The sequence below is a fragment of the Idiotropiscis lumnitzeri genome, chromosome 1, assembly GCF_059441095.1.
Source record: "Idiotropiscis lumnitzeri isolate Australia: NSW breed Sydney's pygmy pipehorse chromosome 1, RoL_Ilum_1.0, whole genome shotgun sequence".
In the NCBI taxonomy this organism is placed as follows: Eukaryota; Metazoa; Chordata; class Actinopteri; order Syngnathiformes; family Syngnathidae; genus Idiotropiscis; species Idiotropiscis lumnitzeri.
In genome coordinates, this window is record NC_142391.1 from 1,162,800 (window position 1) to 1,186,466 (window position 23,667).

The following is a 23,667-nucleotide window of genomic DNA, read 5'->3' on the forward strand; positions in this document are numbered from 1 at the left end:
TTCATCAGGTTTGATGAGTCACTAAAAAACTGACAAAATGGCGGAGGAAAAAAAAGCTTATTACAATGTACATTTATACAATCAATTTTTATTTAATATTTTTGGGTATTTTTACAGTACAATTCAAGGTATTAACATGCATTATTTTATCCCCCTAAAACACACTCCAAAAAAGAAAAAAAAAGCTACTGATGAAATTACTTCCTAAAATCACGAGAATAACTGAATAGCCAATGATTTTTTTATAGTATTTACATTTTTTCTTTCATTCAACTCTAAAGCCTCCATTTAAAGTCCATTGAAACAATAATGGAAAGAAAAGCAATTTAAGTGCTCTAAAAGCACCAAAAAGCCTCAAGAATAATGTCAAAGTAAACTTTGGAAAAAAAAAAGAAAAGTAAAAACACTAAGTTTTCTTTACGTGGCTAGCTCAAACCCATTATTCCAGCAGAAATTAATCATTGAAGAAAACAGCCATGGCAACACCATCAATCAAGTCGAGAACGAACAGAAATAAAAGAATAAATTATGTCAAAAGGGGACTTTTTAAAGCTTGTGGGTGGCATAAAATGTAATTGAATTAAAACTGTCAACTTGATTGTCACAATTAAAATGCATATCTATTTTCTTTAAATTTGATGGAACTTTAAAATATGTTAAAAGAAAGTACATTTAAGACGGGGCGGAAAAGATTAAGGCACAGGCGGGCGGCACATTGGCAGTTTACAGATCAAGTGACGATCGACCGAGTTTGGCAAAAGTGAGGATCAAAATGCACGGAATGCATCTGATGATGTAAACGTTTGCGGAGACAAATGCCGCAAACAACACGTCAGGTCAACATGCGCTCGCCGCCATCTTCACTCCGTGTCCTTCTTTGCTGATTTGGGCTCGTCTGCCTTCTTCTTCTGGGCTCCTCCATCTTTGGGGTGCGTCGCCGGTGCTTTGGAGGACGCGTGTGCCGATTTTGAGGTAGAGTTGGAGGGATGACGCCGACGCCGCCCCTCATCCCCCGCTGCCGACGAGTGGCATCTTCTCCGGCCTCCTTCCTCTCCCATGGGGGGCTGTGGGCACACAGGGGTCAAGGATTAGCATTCACTCTTCAACATCTTATCACACTTTACATTTGAGGATAAAACACGATGGGAAACAATACGGCCTTCCCAGAACTCGCTGCTGGCCCGAATGACATTCCATGACAAAGCTTGGCCATCAAATAATAATTAATAAAAAACAAAACAACTGTCTCTATGCCCATCCGGGACCTGCATGGTTTCTTGTGAGGTCTTCCAGGACCTAACTTGTTTAAACAATGACCTTCCAGGACCTGGTGGGCAATCAGATAAAGACAATACCTTTGTGGCCTTCCAGGACCTGAACAGTTTGCTTCCAGTGGAGCCTCTGAAGGGACCTGACTGGATTCCAGTGTGTCCCTATATAAATAACTGGCTTCCAGTGTAGCCTTCACGGACCAAACTGGTTTACAACTAGAATTAGCCAGTTTCTAAGTCAAGTCTTCAAGGGCCTGACTCATTTCCAATGTGGTCTTCCAGGACCCGAGTGGTTTCCAGGAAGCCTACAAGGACCCCGGTGGGTTCTGGTGAGGCCTTTAAAGAAATAACTGGTTTCCAGTGAGGCTTTTCACTGGTATGTCTCTTAAATTGTGCCTGCCACTCACCACCACCCTGAAGTCTTCCAGGTTCTTGAACTGGGAGAGGTGTCCTTTAAGTTTAGGGTCGATGGTCTGATTCTTCATCTTTGAGTACTTGAGGAAGGCCCAGAACTTCTCGAGTCCATACAGCTGACCTGTAGGAGAAAGCTCGTGTTTCTTTAAACTATTCATGATCATAAAACAAATAAACTAAACTATGAGGTAAGCGAGGGTCCGTTACCTCTCTCAAAGTCCCTCAGAGTCTCTTCCTGGAAGTCTTTGAACAGATCCAAGCGAAACCTCTTCTCCAGACCATAGCTGTAGTACCGGAACAGGCATTCCAGGCCGTATCTAAAAGGCAGCCACAACAAACATGAAGGTAAAAAAAATGAATACATAAATTACATGTGCCTTACGACAACTGCCTGCTCATTTGTTATCTAAAAGGTCGGTTTGGAGGGTGGCAATTTTTGCACGTGGACGAGACGTCCAATGTTTGAGAGGCCAATATTTGAAGAAATACGGTCAGTGTAGTCAACCTCACCTGTAGTTATCTTTGGCGTCCTCTAGCGCGTACTGTTTGAACTCCTCGTACATTTTCCTGTTGAAGTTGTCCCTCAGGAAGAAGGACCAGAACCGGAAGAGGGTGTTCATCTCCTGTGATTGGCCGACGCCCAGCCGCTTACGCTCTGACCACAAATAACCAAATGGATGCTGCGCGTCACTAAAGAAGAGACGCGAACGCTGGAGCATTTCTGGTTCTGTTCTTGGTACCGTTCAGGCATCGTCGTCTGTACTTGTGGTAGCCCTGCTGCGTGAAGCCGTTGTCTCGCAGCAGCTCGTGCGACGGATGCCAGAACTTGGGCAGCGACTGCGGCGTGCAGCCGTAACTTCCCGTCAACGGGGCTCCTTCGGAAGGCGACGCGTTGGAGCTGCTGTGGGAACGAGGACCAGAGAGCGGCGGTTAGATCAGGTGTGGGAAAACTACGGCCCGGGGGCCACATGCGGCCCTTAAATGTTTTAAACCGGCCATCCCAACTTGAAAAAAATTAAATGAATAAACTTTGTTCATGTTTTATTTTCTAAATTCTGTGATGTCAAAGACAGATACTTTGTTGTAATGCTTTTGCTCATTTTCATTTAAAATTAAATGTATTTTTTTTCTCAGATGATGTGAGGTTACCAAAACACTCCATCCATCTGCTCCTGGTCCGGCCCCTCTGTCAAATTTTAGAACCCATGGTGGCCCGCTAATCAAAAACTTTGTCTACCCTGGGTCAGATGTTTTCAAAATGGATGCGAGGGCTGGCCGACATGACGGAAATAAAATAGAATCATTTTACAAAAATCTCCTTTCGAGTTTTTGCGGTATATATATATATATATATATATATATATATATATATGAAGTAGCGGCGCCCCTTCAAAAATGCTAAAAAAAACCCTATACAGGTATACAGTATACCATATAGAACACGGGTAGAGAGAGAGAGTGAAATTCATGTTATAACAAAGAAAAACAAATTATTATTAAAACTTATTATTTTTTAATTCCCCAGCCATTATTTTTATTTTATTTTATTATTCAATTACTTCGACTTTTACCTGCTGGTACGCCGTCCGGTGTGCCCGGTGAAATGAAAGGTGGCATTCTTCATTTATTTATTTATTCATTCATAACTGACAGCCTCGCGCCCCGCTCGTGACCCGGGCGGAAGGTGCTCCTATTCGGCTTACTGTGACGCGAGCATGCCCTCCTCCTCCGGAGCTTCCATTCGGTTAAACTTAGGGGCCGCTTGGCACCGCCCGTGCCCGGGGAAGGTGCTCCTCTACGGCTTAACTGCCACGCACGCCGGCCGGAGCTCTGGTACGGTCCGAACCGCGCGAAACGTCGCCCCCGATCGTGTCCGGGGGAACGTGCTCTTCTTCGTCCACTCTCCTCTTCGCCCACGCTCTTCTTCGGCGCACGGCGGCCGTCTAACCGCTCCAGCGCCCCCTCGTGCCGCTCGGCGAAACTACAATGCCCCCGCGGAGCGGAGCGAATGGAGAGCCCCGATCGTGCCCGGGCAAAAAAGTTTTTAATTTTTAAATATTTTTTAGACCCGCAAAGCACTGAACCCGCGAAAGGTGAACCGCAAAGTAGCGGGGTTTCACTGTATACATACATATACATATACATATATATATATATATATACATACATATATATATATATATATATATATATATATACACACACACACACATATACATATATAAATAAATACTTATTAGCTTCAATAATCAAACTAACAAACTGTCTCTAGAGCAATTAAAAGTAACAGAATAAAAAGAATGAACTAAAAAGTACAGAGAATGAAAAATCCCAAACTATCCCAACCCTGACCTGATGGAGGCGGAACGCGGCCGGTGCTCTCGTGAATCCATCACCCAGCCGATGTGCGCCTCTTGCGGTGGGTTGGAACTGTGCCGGGTCTTCTTCTTCCTGGGCATCTGAAAGATGGAAAATTGATCCGGACCACTGTTGGCAGTGCTCATTTTAGTACAGTCAAGCACTGCTCATTTGTCGTTTGCCAACTCATTGACTGACAATTTCTTCTGTGCATCTTTTGCCACCTATCTGCACATTTTTGTTGTCTTTCCGTAACCGAGGCGCCACGTTAGTGGAAAAGTAGCTAGCCTAGCATTAGCCATCAACTGATATCCAGCTAGCTTGACAGCAACCATTCCATGCCAACGCAAGATGATGTTGGTCTTCCTTGGCTCCTCCAACGTTAAGAGGACATATGGCCATCGAGAGCCTGCTGACATACGATGTCTCCACTTGGTACGGCGGCTGCACCGAGGCAGACCGAGTGAGGCTCCAGAGGAGAGTCAAAACAGCGTAGGGGATTATTGGCTGCCCTCTCCCCTCCATCTCCATGCTGAACTCTCACACACTTGCACAATCATATTTATTTTCCATTTATTATTTAATTGATATATTTAATTAAATGATTCTTATATTGCGCTGGAGAGGGGAGCTCTCCAATCTCGTTGCACAATGGCAAAAAAGGGCTTTCTATTCTATTCTAGAAGGTAAATTTAGCCGGCCATCCAGCGCCTTTTTTGTTTTGGAAGCTAACGTCGCCATTTAATTTTGGAAGCTTATGTTGAGCTTAACGTTGATTTACCGCAGCTCTAACAGTAGAGAGAACTTTTCTCATTTCCAAAGCAAACATTGAAAGCCAACAATGGAAGCTCACTTTGGAAAGTGCAATTAGCGACAACACTGGATGCTAAATTCAGAATCCAACATAGGAAGGGGGCATCGCTTGACGCTAACCAGGGACGCCAAACTTAAGGCGTAAACATTTGAGCTAACATAGCTCTTAAGTTATAGGTAACATTGCTAACGGCAAGCTGACGGAGGGCAACGTTGGAACCTCAAAGTTGGAAGCCAACTATGGCAACGTTGATAATAACAAAGGCATCAAAAGTTCTCGAGGTGGAAACGGCCGGCCGTTTCTCCATCGACCTCACCTGTCCATCCACGCCGTTGCTCTCCTTCATCACCGGGTAAAAGCGCGGCGCCTTGGTGGGGTCCTGCCGCCCGGGGGTGCGCGGTGTCCTCGGGGTCCTGGGCTGGTGGGCACTGGGCGATTCTGGCACCGCTTTGGGCAGCGAGCGAGCCATCTCAGGCTCGCTGGCCACTGAAAATGCGCAACGTTGAGCGTTGATTGCGCACAGCGGTTTACGCAGTGTGCTTTGCGACGAAGCTCACCAGCAGCTGGCAGGGACGGCACGGCCTGCTTGGCGTCCACGGGTACTTTGGGCGCCAGCGTGTCAAACTCATCTTGGCTGATGACGCTCAGCTTCTTGAAGTTCTCCACTTCCTGCTGAAAACAAGAAGTGAAGACGCTTTTTTTTTTAATCAAGTTGTAAAATGGCCGACAAGTGTGTGCGCGTGTGTGCGAGAGAGACAACAGATGTGAAGGGGACTTTGAACGTAACACATCCGTGGAAAAAGTGACCTTGTTCTGTGTGTTCAGGCATGACAGTTCCCACATGTTCTACACCTCAAACCGCGCTTCAAAACGACAAAGGCAAATAGGAATAAAGTGAGGAATATATGAATAACTTCAGCAAAATTATCTGCCATGTTTAAAAAAAAAAAAAAAGGCCACCGACGTTCATCTCAAACCATGCGGCCAGTTAGTGTTGCTCATCGCGTTTCATCCTTTTTTTTTGTTTTATTGTCTGAGGTGTCACTAAGCAATAGGAGCATCAAAGTTTGTTCATCCTTTTCAGGGTCAAAGAATTGCGTGTCGTTTTGCCAAGTATCGTCACACAACACAATGTTGTGCGGCTCTCGAAAACGTGCGGGCAGTAAATCGTCTGGCAAAACTTTGTGCTAGTCCGCTTTGAAAACGGCCGGCAGCCAACACAAGTTCTGAAAGCTCACTTACTTTTTGGAGATGGCGAAGGGATAAAAAATGCTTGAAGCTCTTGCACGTAAACTGCCCGCGACTTTCAAACGCTGGCAGACTTTTGCTGACTCAGCTTTTTTTCAGGCCAGTCAGCTTTGAGCGCGAGCGCACGATGTGACGTCACCCGCGCAAAGACGCGTCGGGATGATAAAAGGCAACGATGACCGCCGAGCCGAAAAAGCCGTTCAGGCTTTTCGGGGTGATTAAATTTGGCCACGCTGGGGACGTGCCGCCATTTTATTCATGATGTGGTTTTCCATGTAACGAATATGTGTGACACAAAGCGATATTAACAGGAAGTAATGCATATAAAATGGATAGGTTACGATTCTTAACTTATTCACTGCCATTGACGGTCATAGAAGCCCCCCCAAAAATCTTTTATTTTACCTGGGCTAGCAGTGGATGAGGTTAAGGATGAACTGTATCCTTTAATAAACTCATTAATATGAAATTGTTCCATGCGACACGACATTATGATATTACGTTTTACTATTATATTTGAGATGATCGTATTGCGCAATATTACACGGCACTCTGCTACAATGCTCGCATTTACCAGACAGCTGTCATAAATTGCAAATTACTTTAATAAGCAGGGCTTGACCGCTATGGATTTTATTGTATTATTTTAGGCCAATACTGATTCTGACATTTGACAGCCCAAAAAAAAAGAAATCTGATAAGCAATTAATACATAACGTATTTTCTGGACTATAAGCCGCTACTCATTTCCAAGATCTTGAACCATGTGGCTAATACAACGGTGATATTTTTCTGCTCTCTATAGTTCAGAAAATACTCTAAATAGACCTCGATTCTTTTTTTTTTTTTTGCTGTGTTAAAAGGCACTGTTGATGTACCTTTATGTGCACTGACAGTACAAAATCATTCTGTACATGCAGTAAACAACTCATTTTTTTCAATATAGAAAACTGCGGCTTAGAGTCCGTAAAATACGTAAAAACTAATGGAATTCATTCTTATTTAGACAAAGATATGATTTCGAGGCAGAAAATGGTTTTAGGCAGGTTTTATGTACTTTGGAACCTTTAAGTCCACAAACAAGCAAAAAAAAAGCACAAACAGTTTTAGATGCAGACCAGACATGTAAGCAACATGGTGAGAGGAGTAAATGGCAAAATATTATTTCCGGGTGATGCCCTTTTAACGTTAATTTTCATGGAGCGATGACTGCAAAATAAAAACCAGAGACGCCTTCGTCACGCTGCATTTGAAATTTATGATGTACAGCGCCGGAGCCAATCTTTTATCTTACTCGTTTTTAAAATGTTTCCTGGGAGCAAAGTTGATTTGCTCCAAAAAGAAATGCTTGCCCGCGGTCACACTGAAACGGAGCCAAAAATGTATCCTAATTGCCGTCGTGGTTTCTACGCAATTGTTCAGTTGCGTAGCTCGCTAAGATGTTACCTTGGTGCACTCCGTCTGCTCCACTCCTTTCCACAGGTCCTGCTCGTAGTAGTAAAGCCCGTCGTTGATGGCCTTGACCAGGTCCGTGGTCAGCTTGGCGCGCGACTCGTGGTTGCCGGTGCGGTCCCCGCCGGGGTGTTTTCGCAGGTACGGCGGCGTCTGCGTGACAATCAGGATCTTGTTGACGTCCTGGTCGTCCAGCTCGTAGTCCGAGTTGTCTTCGTCCGACCAGTCGGTGAACTGGTTCTTGCGCGGCGCCATCTGCTCCATTTCCTCGTCAAACATGAAGTCTAGCTCCTCCTGGTCGGCCTCCGGGGCGGTGGTGCGCTGCTGCGGGGGCGGAGCCTCGCTACGGTCCTTAAACGCATCATTGACAGGGAAGTTAGCTTGATGCTAATAACATTGTTCTAAAAGTGAGCCACCCTCAGAATGGACGCCAAGTCCCAATTAAGAAAAAACGACGACTCTCTCAAATAGGCGCTAAACGTAATTATGTCTTAGCTGCTAAGATCATATTAACTCTGTTGCTAAGCGACACAGCAGCATGTCACTGCTAAGTTATATTCGTCCAGATTTTGGGAAGGGCTGGGGGATATGGTTGAAAACTATATCGTGACGCATGTATGTCATTTTGGTGGATATGGATATATAGCCAATTATTATTATTTTTTTTTACTATTGAAAATAAAAAAGGGAAAAGGGCTGAATTCCGATTTGTTTCATTTTAAAATATAACATTTAACCTTCAAAATGAACAAGCGCACACCGGCCTCCCTTGCGGCGGAACTACGGGCCGTTTGGTCGCGTGCGTGTCCGCCGAGGGGGCTCAACTATTAAGCAAGCCAGCCTCTCTCCTCCGGAGCTCCCGTGTGAGGTTTCCTCAAGTCGGCCGGCAAGTCGACCTTTTGCCACCCGTGTTTGTTTGTTTTGAGCCACGCTAGCTCAGCGGCGCATGCGTTAGCCTCAGGTTGTATTTCCTCAATGGGAGGGAGTTTGTGACGAGTTGGGCCGAGATAGGTCGAATCTGCGCCATTTTTTTGTGATCGATAATTTATCGATACCATTTTCTATCGATCACCCAACGATTGCAATACATACCGATATCGAATTATCGTCTCAGCTTTAGTTTTGGGTACATCGCGAGGGTGGGTGGTAAGGAAATATAGAATTTTTTTATTTTTTTTGCAGGAACCTGCGACGCAGCCGTAGCAGAATCACAACAGCTGCGTGTCAGCTCTAGCGTCGAATTAAAGCTCAACTGACAATGAAAATGAGGACAATCTGCATGACAAAGGCATGTTTTATTCCTTATTTTTAAATTAAATTTATATTACTCCTGGCATGACAAAAAAAAATTGCGCCACAAGGTTTGCATTGAAACGGACCGCTACATGTGTTCATTTTTTCATCCAGTCAACGCTGTAAAAAAGTTCCCCGCCCGATTTCCAGTTGGAAACTGATTCCAATACCTTAGCTTTGCCGGAGGCGTGTCGGTGGCGCTTCTCCACCTGGATCCAAGCGTCTGGGGTGTCTTTTGGTGCGTCTGCAGCGGAGGCTAATGCCTGGCTCGATGGTTTGGGCTCATCTGCCGCGCCTTGAGACGGTGTGGGCTCAGCGGGGGTCGCCTTCTCGGGCGATGAAGCTGCAGACACAAATGCTTTTAATTTGATGACGCTACATTGTTCTCATTTACTTTTACCAGCCTATTAAAACACATTTGATGGGTGTGACTACATCCTAAAATGGGAATTTGTTCAGGATGGGGGGGGGGCAAAAAAGGCACATGTGCTCATGATAAAGGAAAATAACATTTGCATATAAGATCAAAAACCTGTACTTTGTCAAAGTGAAGATATTTTTTATTTTATTTTTTAAAGGTGTAAACGTGGTCTCGGCAGAACTCGGATGGTGTAGGGACATGTGTTTCAGTGCTCCTGCAGACTTGTTTTTTTGTTGCCCACATTTGTTTTTCAACGACTTTGGACGTGAAAGGATCGGATACCGTGGCTAATTTTTCTACACGTGGCGGAGAAACTCCAGAAGTTTAAGTACGACGCCGCCAGCAATAAGCCTAAACGTCCCAACACGAGGCTACGAACCGCCGAGATGGATCATGGCGTCTCTCAGAGACCGGCGGCGGCGGACGCGCCAAACTCCAGATATTAACGTCTCTAAGCAGCGACATAACGCAAATCATAAAAGAAGAACTTAACAATGCCTTGGCGAGTGATTTGGCGCTGAGATCCAGGCGACGCGAGCCAAAATGGCTAATGTGGCCGGCGTAATGAGTGCTCGCTTTGACAGCATCGCAACCGACATCCAAGAGGCGAAAGCTGACATGTCTTCTTGGTCGGATGAAATAAGTGCAGGAGAAGAACGAGGATATGGAAGGAAGAATGAGGTGGGGCAATATTCGCATGTGGTCATTAATGAATATCCAAGCTCCAGCACTCCAAATGAGGCGTTTAAAAAAGTTCTCCAGCTTGACAAGGATGTGAAAATTGACTGCTCATGTCGAACATCCGCAACCCGGAAGCCAGGAGACGATAGACCACTGGTGATTGTCGCTAAAATGCACTTGCATGGAGACGCAGTGGACATCCTGAGAAGAGCTAAGAGAGCGAGCGCCGCCGATGTACGACGGCAAAAGGATTCCGATTTTTACGGATCATACCAATGGAGTGGCAAAAGCACGAGCCGCATTCACAGACGCTCCGAGAGCTTTGCAAGGGCGGCGTGATGTTCGTTTTGGATTATTCTACCTGGCAAGACTTTGGATTACTTTGAAGAATGAAAGCCGGGAGTTTCAAGTACAATGCAATCTGGACAGAGTTTTCTTTTTCTTTTTTTCCCTTTCTTTCTTCTACAAATATATACAGTGGGATTAAAAGTCGTTAATATTAAAAAAAAATGTAAATGTCACTGGCCTTAAACATTAATGCAGCTATTACAAGATATATGTCGGCATTATTTCCATATTTTTGAAAACATTCCAAAACTCCCCAAATGTTTCCCACATGTAGAAAACTTGCTGATTATAGACGACGAACTATCCAGTTTTCATGGTCTCCCCCACCCAAAAAGAAATACAAATAATTGACATTCTTCGGATGGACCGACCGAGAAGGGAGACAGAAAAGGTGGCAAAACAGCAAAATAAAAATACATGACGTTATAAAATCATAAACTCATTCAGTCCATAAGACATACATCTACGTTTCAAAAACTTAGTCCCCACCTCCCAAAGACGTATTTATACGTCTTTCTTTATAGCATGAAAAGACAATATTCTGTTGGCCTCGCAAAATCAGTCAACATCCAGAAAAACGCTGCAATTGAGAGGTTCCTTTAGTGAAAGTTTCTGGGATTAAATGAGTAAAAAATGAGCGAAGCATAGACAAAAATACAAAAGGAAAAATGTAAAAAAAAAGTAAAGAAAAGAAAGTAAAACAAAAGGAATAGAAATTGAAAACCAAAAAGGGAAAGATGGTGAGAAAAACAAATTCAAATCAGGAAAAGGTGAATTAAAAAAAAGTGTAGGGAAAAAAGACAAGGGAAGAAAAAAGAAAAGGTGAAAACGCAAGTGAAAATACTACAAAAAGGGAAAAAGTAAAGCAAAGTAAAGACTAAACGCGGTCCAGCTCAGCACTGACCGGTATTGGCGTTAGCGACGGCGGCGACGCTCTGTCGGGGAACAAACTCGGGACAGTGAATGAGCTGCGAGAAGTCCGTCCTAGGCGATCCCACGGCGGGCGGTGTGGGAATGGGCCAGCGCTCGGGCTCCACTTTGCAGCGAATGCGGTTGTCCGTCAGCTCCACCTCCTTGCTGTTCTTCAGGGCCTGGGAAAACAAACAGACACGCGTCACTTTGAGACGTCCGCCGGCCCCAAAGTGGCGTCGCCGGCGATCTTACCTCCACGATGAGACCCACGTCGGTGGTGAGCGCTTGGACGCGGTGGAAGCTGGCGATGAGCGAGATGGGCAGGAAGCCCTTCGCGTCCATCTTCCTCCTCAGAAAGAAGTCTCGCTCCAGGTTGTGCAAGCTGAAGTAGTACTCGCTGCAACGCACGTTGCGGAATGTTACGGGACTCGCCATACATTCAAAGAAAAATCTGACTTCCAGAGGGCACTAGCACGTGCACACTTCACGCATCATTACAACTATTAATTAGTGCTGGCAAGCGATTACATTTTGCTAAATAAATAAATTCTCTCACTCACTCTCGCCCTCTCCACCCCCCGTTTGTCTGTCTCTGTCTCTCGGCCTCTCTCGGTCTCTCTCCCTCTCCCCCTCACAGCTCACAACTAATCGAAAAGGTAGACAGAAAAGGGATTAAAGAGATGTTTGGTCATTGACTATTAGACATGCAGCTGAGCCTGGCAGCTCTGTGCACTTTTTGGTCGACTTTTACAACTAAGTTGTGTATTTTCTAACATCTTAACAGGCTTTAATATGTTGTAAATCACTTTAGTTGTTTAAATTATTATTTTTCTAAATATGTGCTTGAAGGCATTTAAACTAAGTCAAATTTTGTAGTTTTTATTTTTCAAAATTTTGACACCATTTCAAACCTTTTTTTTCCCCAACAAATGAATATCGGCATCAAATATCGGTTATCTGCCTCCATTCAATTCATATCAGCATGTTTGAGTTACATTTCAGACCGTTTAAAATGACATGAATCATATTTGAAGACCGCTCACTAATCGAGGAGCAGAAAACAGGATCTTGCTCATATATTTTAGATACTGCACAATAAACAAAATATGAACTTTTAAAACTGAAAAATTTTTCAAAATCTGGGGGGGAAATGCAAAAAAAAATGCAAAAAAAGAAAAAGGAGGAAACAAAAAAGAAAAGTGCGCGCAAACGACTCAAGGAAACAGAAAAAAAAACCAAATTCTAATCATGGAAAAATGAAAAAGAAGTGAACTGTGGGCGGGGACGACTTTGTAAGCGTGCGTGGACCGACGCCTGGATTGTTTCCAGCTGCATTTTGCACATCGTGCTGACGACTGTCCCTCAGACTGTCTGTGTTCAACTCAGTGAGATTGGACTCGACATTTTGATGGAATGAATCCTCCATTTTGTTGTTCAAAAGTTAATTGAGGATTTCAAACACTTTCGTTACAAGAAGTGGATATTTTGTCTTTGGTTGCGATGTAAACCCGGTCAATAAAAGCCGTTCAAGCAGCGCTCGGCAACCTCCCCGAAAAAGCGCTTTTGCCTCTTTTATCCGTCTGCTGTCACTCTATGTGACTGGCCGCTTTGATTTCAACATTCAACTAAGTCCTTCATTCATTTTTCAACCGGAATTGAATTTCAAGAGTACGCACAATTTGGACTATTGACTCCACTCACATTTGTCGTTTGATGTACTCCTTGAGAAGCTTCTCGTCCACCGTGTACATCTGTACTTTGTTGCCGTCGTCGTAGTAGTAAACCATCCCGCCGCTGCTGAACTCTGAGGCGGCGCCGTCCGGGCCGTCTGTCCCGTCCGTCCCGTCGCGGCAGCCCTGCGAGTACTCAAAGCGACCTGAAAGAAGGAAAGGTGACGACGACAGCGTCAGGGCAAACACTAAATGGATGCTGCCGCCTGTTCTTAAAAGGTAAGGGAGGTGTTCCCAAATCAAAAAGTAAAAAGGTGGGGGATGAAATAAATAAAAGAACAAATGAAATAGGAAAGAAAAACACTGGCTGTGTATATATTGACAAAATGTCTCGTGAAAATTATGATCGGATGCACTTTTAATTGACACTAAAATATTGATTCAATTATTGTGCACGCATCACACTTCATGCACAGCGGCCGTAATTAACAACCGACGTAAACAACCGCTCTCGTGATCGGAATAAAATTGAGATTGGGTCACAATAACTCCAAATGGTGCAAACGGGGAGAGGATGGAAAAAACTGAGGTAAAAGAAAAAAAGGGAGGGAAAAGAAAAAAGAAAACTAGAAACAAAAAGTAGAAAAAAATGCTAATTGGAAGAAAAAGAAATCGGAAAGGTGTAATGGAAGAAACGACACAAATAAAACAAGGAAAATTAATTAAAACAAATTACACGGGGCAAAGAAGAAATGATTGGTTGGAAAAAGGAGGATGAAGGGAATACAAAAATCAAGAAAAAAAAAAAGGATAAATGGAGAAAAAAGTAAAGAAGTCAAAAATGAAAGTGAAAATAAACAAACCTCTGCCACGACCTCGCCCACGTCCGCGTCCGCGTCCTTTGCCTCGGCCTCGGACGGCGGCGTGAAAGCCGCCGGCGTGGTTCCTCGCGCTGGCCGCGTCGTCTCCGAAGTCACGCGGCTCCCGCCTCCAACCTGGCGAGCAGTGCAGGGCAGATCAGATCAGAGCACGTTTACGAGAGGCTCCGGAAGGGAGTCCAAAATTTGAGACGACCTGCTTCCGACTTTGAGCGGACGGCAGCAAACGGGCCAAAGTCACTTACTCCTGCCGCCGTCGTGCGGCCGGGCGTTGTTGTTGCTATGCACCGTGTGACTGGGCGACGTCGGGTCGGGCGAGTCGCTGCTGGGCTCGCCGTCGGCGTGCACGGGGGGCCCGTCGGCGGGCCTGGCCCCGCTGGCGGCGTTGCCGTCCCGGGCGGCGTCCTCCAGCGGCAGGCACACCCACTTACGTTTGTTACCTAGCGACACACGCACACACACAGCTGACGCGCCAGCTCCGAAGTGCCATCTTGGATCAACATCAACGCGACAGCGGCATTCTACAAACATTTGACACGTTTGGGATTCCTCGTCCGAATCACGGTCTTGTCGCACTTTCAGGTTATGAACGGCAATTACACGTTTTGACTGCTCAAGAATTTGACGGCCACTCGAGGCTCCGATGACATGGCCGTTGATGTCATTTTATAAATGTTCCGCAAGTTGGAGCGGCGATATCAGACAATTGTCATTATTACGACAAGTGAGCATTGAGGCTCGAGAACGAAAAAAAAGTTTGATGAGGTCATTTTTATCCATCGACATACAGAGGGTAAAATGTGGAGTTTGCAACTAAAATATTGTTTATCAAATGTATTTTTAATTCATTTGATGTATTTCAGCAATTTCAGAATAGGTATCTTCTTTTTTAAAAAATACTTTTTACATTTCATTGGATGTATTCTAACAATTTTAAATACTCCTCAATTCAAAATTTAATTCCTTTAATTTTTTCACAAAGTGATTAATTTCGTGTATGAATTAAAAAATCATGTATTTTTTCCACAGAACTACAAACTCAAATATTTCTATTGAACTGATCGAGCAGGAACAGACATTTCATTAGGTGAATGTTTCAATGTGTAAAATGGACTACAAGACATTTAATGGATTTTCTTCGTTTGAAATGCGTTTTAATTTCATCCATCAATTATAAATCATATTTGCATAACGAACTTGTAATTTGATGACGCATACAAGTTTGTACATTCCATTCATTGACGGATTTTATTCATTTGATTTTGCATTTTCACCCTGAAATACTACATTCTAAAGCAATCCATTTGATGCATTTTATCAATTAAAAATAATAATCAGTTCATCTTTATGAGCTGAATGTATTTCATTGCTGACAACAAAATGGATCCAATTTCTTGAACAAAGACCTTCTACACAAACGGGAAAGAACTTCCTTCCCGCACCAAGTCGGAAGCATCCAATTGGTCCAAAAGCTGTCGCAAGACATGCTGCAAGCCAACGGAGGACGAGAACCATGCGGCGTCTCCGCGTCAATCGACGGTGCGCCTCTCCGCGACTGCATGCAGCACTCGGCACGGTCCGGCGGAAAGCTTTGCCAAATACGGTCACACGCGCCTCACCTCCTCTCTTCTTGGGGCTGCCGCTTTTGGCGTCCTGTCCCTCCTTGACGTCTCCGTCGGCGGCCGGCGGCTCCGCCCGCGGCTCCGCCCGCGGCTCCGCCCGGGGCTTTGGCGACATCTCGTGGTTCTCTTTGCTCTCCCCGCCACCACCGTCGTCGTGGCTGCTCTCGGATTTCCTGTCAGGTCGCTCCTGCTTCTTGTCCTTGTCCCGGCGGGAGGATGTGGGCTTCTTAATGCTGTTGTTGTTGCCACCGCCGCCACCACCGCCGCCGTTGTTGTTGTTCACCACATTTTGTTGCTGCTTGACACACACAAGGAGAAGGACTACTTGATTCTATTCATGTCATACCTTTGAAAGGGAATTCAAAAGTACACATTTACATGTGATTTCCCTTCATTTTTTTTTTTTTGGGCACCCAAGTCCGAGTCGTTTAATTTTAAGTACATGCTAATAACGCGTCTTGATCCGGTACCTCGGCAATGCTTCACGAAAGGGAAAAAAAAAAAAAAGTCATCCATTCAAGTTGTCTTGCTTTTTTATTCTTTTTTTTCGGAATTCAAATTTAGGTATTCCAACATTATACTTCTATTTTTTATGAGGGTGTTTAGAAATGAAAAAAAAAATTAAAAATGCCATCGTTTGAGCTGCCTCGATTTCCAGACAAATTATCCCATCGGGACAACTTTCACATATTTACAAAAAAAAAGGAATCAAGTGAGCATTTTTTTTTTTTTGGCTTCATTTTTGTGTCTTCGGTGAGGTGGGGAGCCGGCAAAATTGTGGTTCGACACCAGTACTTTTATTTTAGAAATTCTGATCTATATGAGACAGAAAGAGATATTTTGTTCCCTCAATCCATTATCATATTCATCTACACCTATTTTGATCATCGATTAAGTGTTTCAAGTTGCTGTTAAGCTTCCGGTAGTCCAAATCGTCCCATTTTCAGCCTCTCAACGCCAGTTTTATTTCTGTTCAGTGGAAATAAGACTTTAGCAAACAAACTGCTGATTCTTTCCAAGACAATGATCGATTGTTGATTTATGGGAACTGTAATACTGAAAAATAATCGTTATTTGCAGCAGTACTTGAAGGCGGCATCGCCTCAAAAGTTTCAAACAAGCAGCCCACAGTAGCCGAGAAGTTGCTGTCGGTTTGAAAAAGAACATCGACGTTGCTTAATTGTTGATTTGCTTCGGGTTAATCATTCAACAATACCAAATAAACTAAAAAAAAAATGATTTTACAAAGATCATCTCATTACCGATTGGAATCGTCAGTCGAATAATTCATTCAGAAAATATTCAATAATGACAAGTTTCACTCTCAATGTCAGAGCCTTTATTAAAACATTCGGGCGCACTTTGCAATTTTAAGAAAATTGCACCGTGTCGTCTCTACGTTAGTCATTATTGATCCCAGCGGGAATTTCAGCTATTCAATTAATAGTCCACTTTGCGCCATGTAAAAAAATAAAATGTCGTAAACAACGTGAGAGCGATGGAGCGAGTGCCACGGGCGGGTCTTACCTCTTTGGCCAGTTCACCGGGCGTCGGCCAGTTTGTGATGTCGCCAAAGTCGCCCGACTGACGGGAGCGAGCGAGAGAGAGAGAGAGAAAAAAAAAAAAAAACAAAAGCAGAAGTAGGTCAACAGTTGCAGAGTTGACACTTTGGACTTTCAAAGTTTAGACAAGCGAGGTCATGTGAAGGACTTCGCTCTGAGCCAACACACCCACGCAAAACTGAAAAATGTTGCCAAACTGTCAATTTGCGATTAGAAACTAAATGATGCCATGCGATCAAGCAGACCGGAGGGACCACAGTGGCAAAAGTGTAACAAATTCAGTGGGGCCAATTTCTTGTTTGAGCAACTTCAAAATTTGAAAGTTTGCCCATTTCAAAACGTAAAAAGAGGTTTGGAATTGTGTGAGCGAAAATGTAAACAAATAAAATTAAAAAATTAGCCACTTGGAAACCAACAACTCACACACTCTTTAGCAGTATGCAAGGCACCTGTTTGAAGTGATCAGGCCAAGACTGGAGACGCATTCGATTAAAATTGTACAAGTGCACAAAGCTGGGCTGAGTCAAACGGCAAACTTTGAGAGAAAAGAAGAACATTAGCAAACGGAAGAAGTAAAACATCCCAGACACGAGCAAGAACTCAGCCGGCGGACTTCAAATAATCCTGAGAAGCATCCCACCGCGACTGCGTGTTGCCGAGCGACAGCTCTGTGAGGAGGAGTGGGCCATTGCCGGCCACGGCTGCCTCGCAAAGTATATCAAGTAACTTTCGGTGGCTGCCGAGCCAATTTCACAAAGTGTTGAAAAAAATGAATTTTTTTTTTTAAAATTTCATTTCATGATTTTTTTTAATCTCTCACACTACGATGAAAATTGAAAACCTCTTATTTTTTAATTTTTAATGGGTGAAGTTGCAAATATTGGCCCCACTGTATCATATGTAACACTCAAAGGAAAAGCCAACGAGCAAATTTTGATCATCGCAATATTGGACAACATTTGCCTTCATATTTCATATCACGTGCAAGATGAAAATGAAACATGGAGAGATATTTAACAGCATGTATTCATCCACACTCAAGAAAATTGACTTTTTGCGCTTTTTAGCGTACTTTTGAAGATCCTAGAATACATCTTTTCAGGTTTGGCACACAGCCAGAAAAAATGTCCCATCTGCCACTTCAGAAGAAATAAAAAAATTAAATAAGGTTTTTTTTTCTTAAATTTTTTTTCAAAAAAACAAAAACATTTCCAAAAAAATAAGAAAACATTTGTGGTAAATATTGAAGTGAAGAAACCAATAATGGAAACAAAATTGCTTTTTAAAAATACAATTACTCAACAAAAATCAATTTTGCATCTAAAAAAAAAAAAAAAAACTCTTTAAAATCTATGAAAATGCTTTCAACGCTTCTGCTCATACGAAAAACAAAAAAGCTACATTGAACACTTAAAAGCTTTCATTTGAAAAAAAAAAAAACTACAAATTGCTTACAATTCTTCTGCTCAGATGGAAAAAAGTCTAAAACACTAACCAAAAGCTAAATGTTTCACTTACATTTTTTAATGATGCTTTTTTTGCAAGCACAAAATCATTAAAAAAATATATTTTTCTACATCTGTTTTGCAGTAAACCTAATCAAAGAAATCACTGTGTAAAATAAAAGAAAAGGTTCAAACGTCACATCTTAAAAATAATGAAAATAAAAACAAGACTTGTCCTTGTTTGTTTTTTTTCCAGAAATTGGAGGGAAAAAAAAAAAAAGCTAACTTAACGTCAATCTCAGCCCGGTGACAACTTCTTCATTCACGTCTCAACTTGCATTTTGTGTATTTGCTTTCAAGCACCACAATAAACGCCGTCATCATCTGTTACACAGGACTGGTGGGGAAAATGTCAAACCAGATGCATTCTGGGAAACGCCGCGCATGTGGGAAGGTCAAAAGCTGCTTGGTGCGTCTCGCCCAAGTTTGTCTTCTGCTCTGCTGACATTTATTTGCATTTTTGCGCTGGAAAAATGGGTCGACTAAGCAAACACAAAAGCGCTTTTATTTAAAAAAAAAAAAAAATTTGCAGCCTTAAGTATCGAAAGAAAATCTTTTGCACTTGTGGAAGCGGAAACGCATGACGGCGGGCGGCAGCCTCCACGAGCACGTTCCAATGCGTTTAACTCGCGTCTCCTGTCAACTGCAGCTGAGTGCCATGTCGGCATTTTTGCTTTCCGATTGCAACCCGGTCCCGGAGCCACCCGTGAACAATCGTCCGTCCCATGACTTTAGTTCAACCGTATGCAAAATTTGCGTGCGCGGACCCGACAACTGAAGTTGCAAGTCTGCAACTCATGCGCGCGACATCAAATTTATTGTGGCCGTGTTGACAGCCTGTGTCCCAATATTTTTGGACTTGACTGCGGTGAAATACGTCAAGTGTGTCAGTGTATGACGGATGGATCAGAAAATGATACAAATTGAATCAAGGAAATATTTCTGCCTGTCTTTTTTTTTTTTAATACAGCAATGCAGATGGTCTTGGTTGCTCTGCTAATGTAGTGCATTTTATGTTACAAATGCAAATAGGCAAACGTTCAACAGCAACATGGAGCAAAATCATTCAAGTTTTTTTTTTTTCACAGACTGCGCAATTTAAACCTCAGCATAATAATAATAATAATTTGCCCTTTATTAGTCCCACAATGGGGAAATTTTAGATTCGAACCCAGGCCTCCTGGGGAGACTGGGTCCTGAACGCGGCGCCTTAGACCACTCGGCCAAAAACAAACATTGCATTCACGGGAATGGCATTTTTTGTTGAGGGAGAATTTGATGATATTGTCGTGGACATGTGTTCCTAATAAAGTGGCTTTTGAGTGCAGGTGCTACGGTTGGCCTTAAAAAGGTTGAAGTTAAAGTTTACATTTTAACAACAAGACAGCTCTTCATTCATCCTTTCTTCCTTTTATATTTTTTTTTACATTTTATTTGACACTCAAAAGTTTATATACTGCTTTTTTGATTTGACATTTTTCATCAATCTTGTAACCTTAAAAAAATAAGTCAATTCCCATTCATAGTCTGTTCAAATAGCATTCTTTAACCGCTCAATATGATTCGTCTCCTGTAAAATTATGTGGACCGATACACATGATCACGTCGACAGAAATATGACACATGTTTAAGTACTAATTGTAAAATGTGGGGAAAAAAGCCAAATAACGTTTCCTATTCATTATGTGTAACTGTATAGAAAATAAACATGCACAAAATAAATAAAAGTAATTAATTAAAAAATAATCATTCTCATTACCTTGCTGGATTTTCTGGTTCGGGGTTTGCTGGCACGGACGACCTTCAGAGCGTTTTGCTGATCTGTGGACAGACAATCAATAAGTTCCACATGGTATCGCTGCCAAAGAGCAATTCGGCTTAATTCTGGAGGAAAATTCACAAAAAAAAAAAGGTCTCTTGCCGTGTGTGTACACCATGTTGAAGAATTAAACATCCCCTGGCTGTTTCATTGAGGGGCTTTAGTGTGCATGTGCACGTGCACGCGTGTGTGTGCTGGGAGTGGCCCCCAGCCACGGTCGGGCCCTATCGCCTGCCAGAGGACGGCTGACGAGATAAGAGGCCAAAGGGTCGGGCAACCATGAGAAGCCTTCGCTGTAAAACGATGCCGTGGCCAACCACGGTCAAATATAGCGAAGCTAACCTTCCAAACACGAACATCAGGCGCTCCAATAGCAACCTTTCCAATCCATTCCAGGCACGGGCACACATTTGAAGCCACATTATCTGGACGGGGCGGGCGAGGGGAATAGGTCTCCCCCAACAAATAATTAAATAATTCACAAGAGCTTTCACAAGAGCAAAAGATTTTTTGTCCCCCATTTGCTTTTTATGGGTTTTAACTTTATCGACGGCACAAAAAAAGGACAGCATCAGTTTATTAAGAATGACAGTTCCACATTCCCGTTAACTTTGCTATCCACTTTGAAGACGTAACTCGTCAAAGAATGACAATACAACAGCAGTCTTTTGAAGTGAGCTGATAGCAAGATCACCAAAAATGTTCTACCCAACATGGATTTTGCATTGTTAAAATTTGGGCTTCTTTGAAAGAATTTCCCGTTTATGAATAAAGCCTAAACAGTTTTTTTTAATCCAGTTATCAACGGATTTAGAAATGAAATTGACACGTCGCAGATTAAATTTATTTGCAGACCCCATTTGCTAACTCCGGGTCGCTATAATGATGAACAAAATATACAAAATATACGATAATGTCGTCTTTTTGTCAGAGTGACGCCATTTTTAATCAAACGCCGAATTGAGCAATTTCCCATCGCATCATAACAATCGCGCATGGGTTTGATGTGCACGTTAAACCGGATGGCGTGCAGCCATTTCATCTTTATGACGTCATTGTGACATCACAGAGGCCGCGTTGCCACACCAATCATTAAAGCGGTAAATAAATCCGTTTCAAGTGACCAATTTAAGGGTAATTGCTACATTAATAAGTCAGGCTTGTTGATAATGTCACGTGTAATTAACGCTACGTGAAGACATGCTAACACGCCTGCTAGCTGTGCGGCGTCTCGGCAGGCTGGCGCCTGGACGTGCACAGCTTGTGGTTGACCACACAAAAGACAAATCTACCCGCCACGAACCATTCAGCACGGGAACTGGAGCTCCACAACCTTCGGGCTGTGGTGGGAATTATTCCCTCATTCGCACCTCCTTTCATGAAGGAGAGCGGACTAAAAAGTCAACTCTTTCAAAATAAGGAGGCGGAATCCCAAAATGGACATTTTAATCACGAAAACAGTCGAATCCCGAAATAACTCTCGCCACATACACAACCGGCTTGAAGATTTCAAACGCCCCAATTTTGTGCAGTTCTTCGAAATGACTCAAATGTTTATGCTATTCACGTTAACCTCACAAAATGATTTCATTTGTTTGAGTCGCAATACAATTCTGTTTCGATTTGGTTGTGATTCTTGAGGCTGCAAATGAATTCAAGTTGGTCTCGCTTCATACGCTTTGATGTTGATTCCATAAAAAGTAGAATACGCTAATTTGAGTAACCCGTTGACTGTTTTTCAAAGATTGATTTTTATTTTTTGGCCCGTGTGAACATATGTGATGTGTCTCCCAAAATTTTGGGGCAATAAAACATTGGATAAGGAAAATTCAAAGTAATTGCTTGGAAGTTCTTTGAAATAATAAAGTGCATGCAAACTTAAATAATATTACTGTCCTCTGGGAATTGATTCTGCCTGACATCTTACTAAAAACTTTCATTTTGTCAATGTCTATTTTGTCCATGAGGTTGTTTTTTGAGGTGTTCCAAATCTTTTGACTGGTGGGATAACCTATCCTCAAGCCAAGTCACTATAAAGTTGACTTTACAGCAATTCAAACAGCCTCTGTGGCTCCCCACCGGCCTAACACTGGCATCCCTCCCAGGGAGGGGGAGGAGGCCGCTGTGTGTGTGTGTGTGTGTTGGGGGGGGGGGCTGTTACATGCTAACTGCTACAAAAGTAGCTGTTGTCAGCAATCTACACGTGGTGCTCGGTGTAAGGAGAGGGGGGAGTGCAAGGGTTGGGTGCAGGGGTCCTCTCAAATGTCGACATGCTCCAGGAAAATGTAGCCACTTGAGAATAATAATCCCTCATGGCCCCTGCATGATTATCAAAGATGTCAAAGTACAAACAGTCGTGCGCAACATGCTCGCCAACACGTGCAAAAAGGTTCGCAACCAGCAATCGCTCACAAATGATGGGCTCACCTCTGTCTTGTGGGGCCGACGAGTGGACGCTGTGGAGCGGCATTCTGGCCGTCGTCCGGCGGCTCCACGCGTTGACTTTGGGTGGCGGAGCCTCGACGACTTTCTTGGCAGTCGCGTCGGCGTCGAGGCTCGGCTCGCAGTCGCCTTCTTCGGTTTCTCGTGCCTCCGCTGCGCCGCCCTCGCCGGCCCGCTGAACCTCCGCGGTCTTGTTGCTCTGGAGCTTCGACTTGTCCCGTTCGTGTCCGCCGGAGCTCGCCGCCTCCGGTGCTGGTGGTGCTGTCAAACTTGAGTCCAAGTGACCGCTTTCAAGTTCGCTTGACATCCTGCTCGTTTCCCCAAAGCCGCCGCGCTTAGATCCAGGGTGAACTTTTGGCCCTTGCGTTGGTTTCCCAGAGAAAAGTGCACAAAAACTCTTGGGGTGACCACATCCACAAGTGGAGGTAAACAACTTTTTGGGGGGTCGGGGGGGGGAGCGGGCAGTTGGAACTCGCTAGCCAGCTAGCCCGAGTGGCTCCAGGCCGAGTCGCTGCCGTTAGCTGCCTAAGCTAGCCCAAATCGATGCTAACCGTTAGCCGCCTAGCCCAAGTGAGTGCAAGCTAGCTAGCAGGCTAGCGAGCTAGCCTCACCGCGCACACGTCCGCGAGCCCCGAAGACAAAAAGTGTCGTTTGGGTCCCGCGAGTGCAAAGTTTCACGTCAGCCGGGCGTTTACCTCTGAGTGGCGCGGCGACGCTTTGTCGCTCGAGCCGCCTTGGACTTGGCGTAACTTTTGAAAGGCTAAACGTATGACGCGGTCCCGACTGAGTGTATGAAGTCCACGCTACCAAGGAGGCAGCTCGGAGCTACTAGCTGGAGTTACTCCCTCCCACTCGCTCACTTCTGCGGCTGCTGTCTGCGGTGTTGCTCACTCCACGGCCGCTGTAAACTGTCACTCTGCTGCCCCCCGCTGGCGGAAATGCAACGCAACTTTTGAC

The 23,667-nt window shown here is 43.9% G+C and overlaps 1 protein-coding gene across 5 annotated transcripts; it reads right to left on the reverse strand.

The window, feature by feature from the left end:
- Nucleotides 1-68: 68 nt before the first annotated feature.
- Nucleotides 69-23,577, reverse strand: larp1b (La ribonucleoprotein 1B). 5 transcript variants are annotated; one of them, XM_088309353.1, is made up of 19 exons: nucleotides 22,696-23,577; nucleotides 20,209-20,270; nucleotides 16,910-16,966; nucleotides 15,380-15,677; nucleotides 14,006-14,200; nucleotides 13,746-13,877; nucleotides 12,914-13,088; nucleotides 11,465-11,609; nucleotides 11,205-11,391; nucleotides 9,021-9,193; nucleotides 7,552-7,908; nucleotides 5,415-5,529; nucleotides 5,174-5,343; nucleotides 4,038-4,144; nucleotides 2,426-2,586; nucleotides 2,196-2,340; nucleotides 1,893-2,002; nucleotides 1,679-1,806; nucleotides 69-1,064 (listed from the first exon to the last, which is right to left on the reverse strand). In XM_088309353.1, exons 1-19 carry the CDS (start codon nucleotides 23,015-23,017, stop codon nucleotides 861-863), a joined length of 3,243 nt encoding a protein of 1,080 aa, XP_088165479.1. In that variant the 5' UTR covers nucleotides 23,018-23,577; the 3' UTR covers nucleotides 69-860. The 5 variants fall into 5 exon arrangements, with proteins under 5 accessions (XP_088165479.1, XP_088165486.1, XP_088165472.1 ...); XM_088309360.1 differs by having other exon boundaries at nucleotides 5,415-5,526; nucleotides 15,380-15,680; XM_088309346.1 differs by having other exon boundaries at nucleotides 15,380-15,680.
- Between the last annotated feature and the right edge of the window lie 90 nt (nucleotides 23,578-23,667).